This window comes from Antrostomus carolinensis, unplaced genomic scaffold (genome assembly GCF_000700745.2).
Source record: "Antrostomus carolinensis isolate BGI_N321 unplaced genomic scaffold, ASM70074v2 scaffold385, whole genome shotgun sequence".
Taxonomy (NCBI): Eukaryota; Metazoa; Chordata; class Aves; order Caprimulgiformes; family Caprimulgidae; genus Antrostomus; species Antrostomus carolinensis.
The window spans coordinates 1-3,575 of record NW_010315448.1 but is presented as its reverse complement, the minus strand read 5'-3'; the positions used below and the strand labels follow the sequence as shown (position 1 = coordinate 3,575).

The 3,575-nt window shown below is 48.6% G+C and overlaps 1 protein-coding gene across 1 annotated transcript; it reads right to left on the bottom strand.

Moving 5' to 3' along the window:
• Positions 1–56: 56 nt before the first annotated feature.
• Positions 57–1,424, bottom strand: MGAT1 (alpha-1,3-mannosyl-glycoprotein 2-beta-N-acetylglucosaminyltransferase). Its single transcript, XM_010167925.1, has one exon. The coding sequence runs from the start codon at positions 1,422–1,424 to the stop codon at positions 57–59; it is 1,368 nt and encodes a 455-aa protein (XP_010166227.1).
• Positions 1,425–3,575: the final 2,151 nt, after the last annotated feature.

The window sequence follows — 3,575 nt, the reverse complement described above, 5'->3', positions numbered from 1 at the left end:
CCCCCCCCCACCATAGTCCAGTTCTCCCCCCGCCCCGGCTCCTCCTCCGCCGCCCGTCAGCTCCAGCTGGGGTCATACCCCGTCCATCCAGCAGGCGGCGCCAGGTAAACGCGTCGTCCCCGGTAGACGAAGCTGACGATGCCGCGGTACCCGGCGCGGGGGACCCCGGATTTGAGATCGTCCATCAGCCCCAGAGCTTTGGCGAAAGCTTTGAAGGACTCACGGCTGCTGTACTGGAGCCGAACGGTTCCTAATTCCCGACGGTGATTTCCTTGAAGTTCTTCAACTTTTACCTCGGGAGCTGAATAAACTTGAGTTAAAAACCCTCGTTCGTATTCTTCTTTTTTGAGGTAAGAAAGATCCAATTGGGTAAAAGGCACGAAACGGTCGTTTAATTTGATAAATTTTAAATATTGATCAAAAAATTGCCCGTGACTTACACCTTTCCTCCCAAAAGTCATCGTCCGGGAGATTTCAGGTCGGACGCAAGAACGATCGCGTCGTTGTTCTGGTTGTCTCATCCAATCATCCCAAAAAGCTTTTGGCCATTTAGGTTCTAATTCATCCCAAAGTTCAGCTAAAAGTAACCAACCTAAACCAGGAAAAAAATCAGTTCTATAAAGTAAATCAGCTCTGGTGAGATCAATCATTTGTTCTTTACCGTTATCGTTCCACGCCGAAACGCACCAAAGACTCCGGTCGGTGAGGAGAAGTGGGAAAGCAGCTTGGAAATACTCAAAAAAATCAGGAGCAATTTCTAAATCATCTTCCACCACGATCACAGCTCGATAATGAAAGTGATGAAACATCTGCCCTAAAGCCCAACGATAATGACGAGCGATTTTATAATAACCTTGGAATTTCCGATGCTCCGAGGGGACGGGGATGTCACTCAGATCCGGTTGTTGGATGTGGGACACGGAGTCACCGTAGGAAGCGATGACACGAGCTGTCTCTAAATGACCACAATCTTGACTGACGATCACCGGGAACCGTTCCGCCGACGGCCGGTAACGTAAGAGTTTATCCAAACAACGCCTGACGGTGCTACGGTCACAAGCCAGCACTAAAACAGGTAACACGGTGTTACTGGGATCACTGGGATGACTGGGATGACTAGGAGGAGGTTTTTGGGGTGGTTTCAAGGTAGGTGGTTGTGGGGTGATGGGGATTTCTCGTTGCCCAACCCATAAATTGCTGTATCGATGGATTTGATGTAAAAGTTCTTGTTGTTTGGTTAATTCCTTCTCGGCTTCTTGAGCCAAACGGATGATTTCCCCCGTTAAACGGGCGCCTTCCCCCGAGGATGAGGATGAGAATGAGGAAGGAGAAGGTGGGCGACTCCAAAGGAAGAGGAGGAGGAGGCAGTTCCAGGCGATGAAGAGCGCCGCCCCCCACAACGCCCAGCTGCTCTTCTTCAGCATCCTTCAGCGCTGGATCCTACGCCATCGAGCTGCAGGGGGGGGGAAATGGGAGGGAAAGGGTTAAAAAGAGACAGAAAACTCATTTTTGGCCTCAAAATCAGTGCTGGAGGGGATAGAAAACCCCTTTTTCACCCCAAAATCAGCAGAAAACCCCTTTTTCACCCCAAAATCAGTGCTGGAGGGGATAGAAAACCCCAAATCGGTGCTGGAGGGGATAGAAAACCGCTTTTTCACCCCCAAAATTGGTGTTGGACGGGACAGAAAACCCCTTTTTCACCCCAAAATTGGTGCTGGAGGGGATAGAAAACCCCTTTTTCACTCCAAAATCAGCAGAAAACCCCTTTTTCACCCCAAAATCAATGCTAGAAGGGAGGCAAAATGCCTTTTTCACCCCAAAATCGGTGCTGGAGGGGACAGAAAACCCATTTTTCACCCCAAAATCGGTGCTGGAGGGGACAGAAAATGCCTTTTCCACCCCCAAATTAGCAGAAGACCCCTTTTTCACCCCAAATCTGTGCTAGAATGGACAGAAAACTCCTTTTTCACCCCCAAATAAGTACTGGAAAGGGACAGAAAACCCCTTTTCACCCCTTTTTCACCCCCAACTTGGTGCTGGAGGGATAGAAAACCCCTTTTCACCCCCAAATTGGTGTTGGACGGGACAGAAAACCCCTTTTTCACCCCAAAATAAGCGCTGGAAGGGAGAGAAAATGCCCTTTTCACCCCCAAATCGGTGCTGGAAGGGACAGAAAACCCCTTTTTCACCCCAAAATAAGCGCTGGAAGGGAGAGAAAATGCCCTTTTCACCCCCAAATCGGTGCTGGAAGGGACAGAAAACCCCTTTTTCACCCCAAAATAAGCGCTGGAAGGGAGAGAAAATGCCCTTTTCACCCCCAAATCGGTGCTGGAAGGGACAGAAAACCCCTTTTTCACCCCAAAATAAGCGCTGGAAGGGAGAGAAAATGCCCTTTTCACCCCCAAATCGGTGCTGGAAGGGACAGAAAACCCCTTTTTCACCCCAAAATTGGTGCTGGAGAGGATAGAAAACCCCTTTTTCACCTCCACATTGGTGCTGGATGGGACAGAAAACCCCATTTTCACTCCCAAATCAGCAGAAAACCTCTTTTTCACCCCCAAATCAGTGCTGGAGGGGATAGAAAACCCCTTTTCACCCCGCAAATCAGCAGAAAATCCTTTTTTCACCCCCAAATCAGTGCTGGAGGGGACAGAAAACCCCTTTTTCACCCCAAAATCAGCAGAAAACCCCTTTTTCACTCCAAAATCAGGGCTGGAAAGGGACAGAAAACCACCTTTTCACCCCAAAATCAGCAGAAAACCCCCTTTTCACCCCAAAATCAGTGCTGGAGGGGACATAAAATGCCTTTTTCACCCCCAAATTAGCAGAAAACCCCTTTTTTACCCCACAATCAGTGCTGGAGGGGATAGAAAATCCCTTTTTCACCCAAAAATAAACAGAAAACCCCTTTTTCACCCCCAAATTGGTGCTGGAAGGGACAGAAAACCCCATTTTCACCCCAAAATCAGCAGAAAACCCTTTTTTCACCCCAAATCAGTGCTGGAGGGCACAGAAAACTCATTTTTCACCCCAAAATCAGTGCTGGAGGGGACAGAAAACCCCCTTTTCACCCCAAAATCAGCAGAAAACCACTTTTTCACCCCAAAATCAGCAGAAAACCCCTTTTTCACCCCAAAATCAGGGCTGGAAAGGGACAGAAAACCACCTTTTCACCCCAAAATTAGCAGAAAACCCCCTTTTCACCCCAAAATCAGCAGAAAACCCCTTTTTCACCCCAAAATCAGGGCTGGAAAGGGACAGAAAACCACCTTTTCACCCCAAAATTAGCAGAAAACCCCCTTTTCAACCCAAAAACAGTGCTGGAGGGGACAGAAAACCCCTTTTTCACGCCCAAATCAGCAGAAAACCCCTTTTCCCCCCCAAATTAACAAAAAACTTCCCTTTTCCCCCCCAAATCATCAGAAAACCCCCTTTTTCACCCCCAAATTAACAGAAAACCCCCTTTTTCACCCCAAAATCGGTGCTGGAGGGGGACAGGGACCCCCGAAGGGTGATGTCACCCCAAAATAATCAGTGAAAACTTCAACTCACCTCCCCAAAAGTTCCTGCCCCCC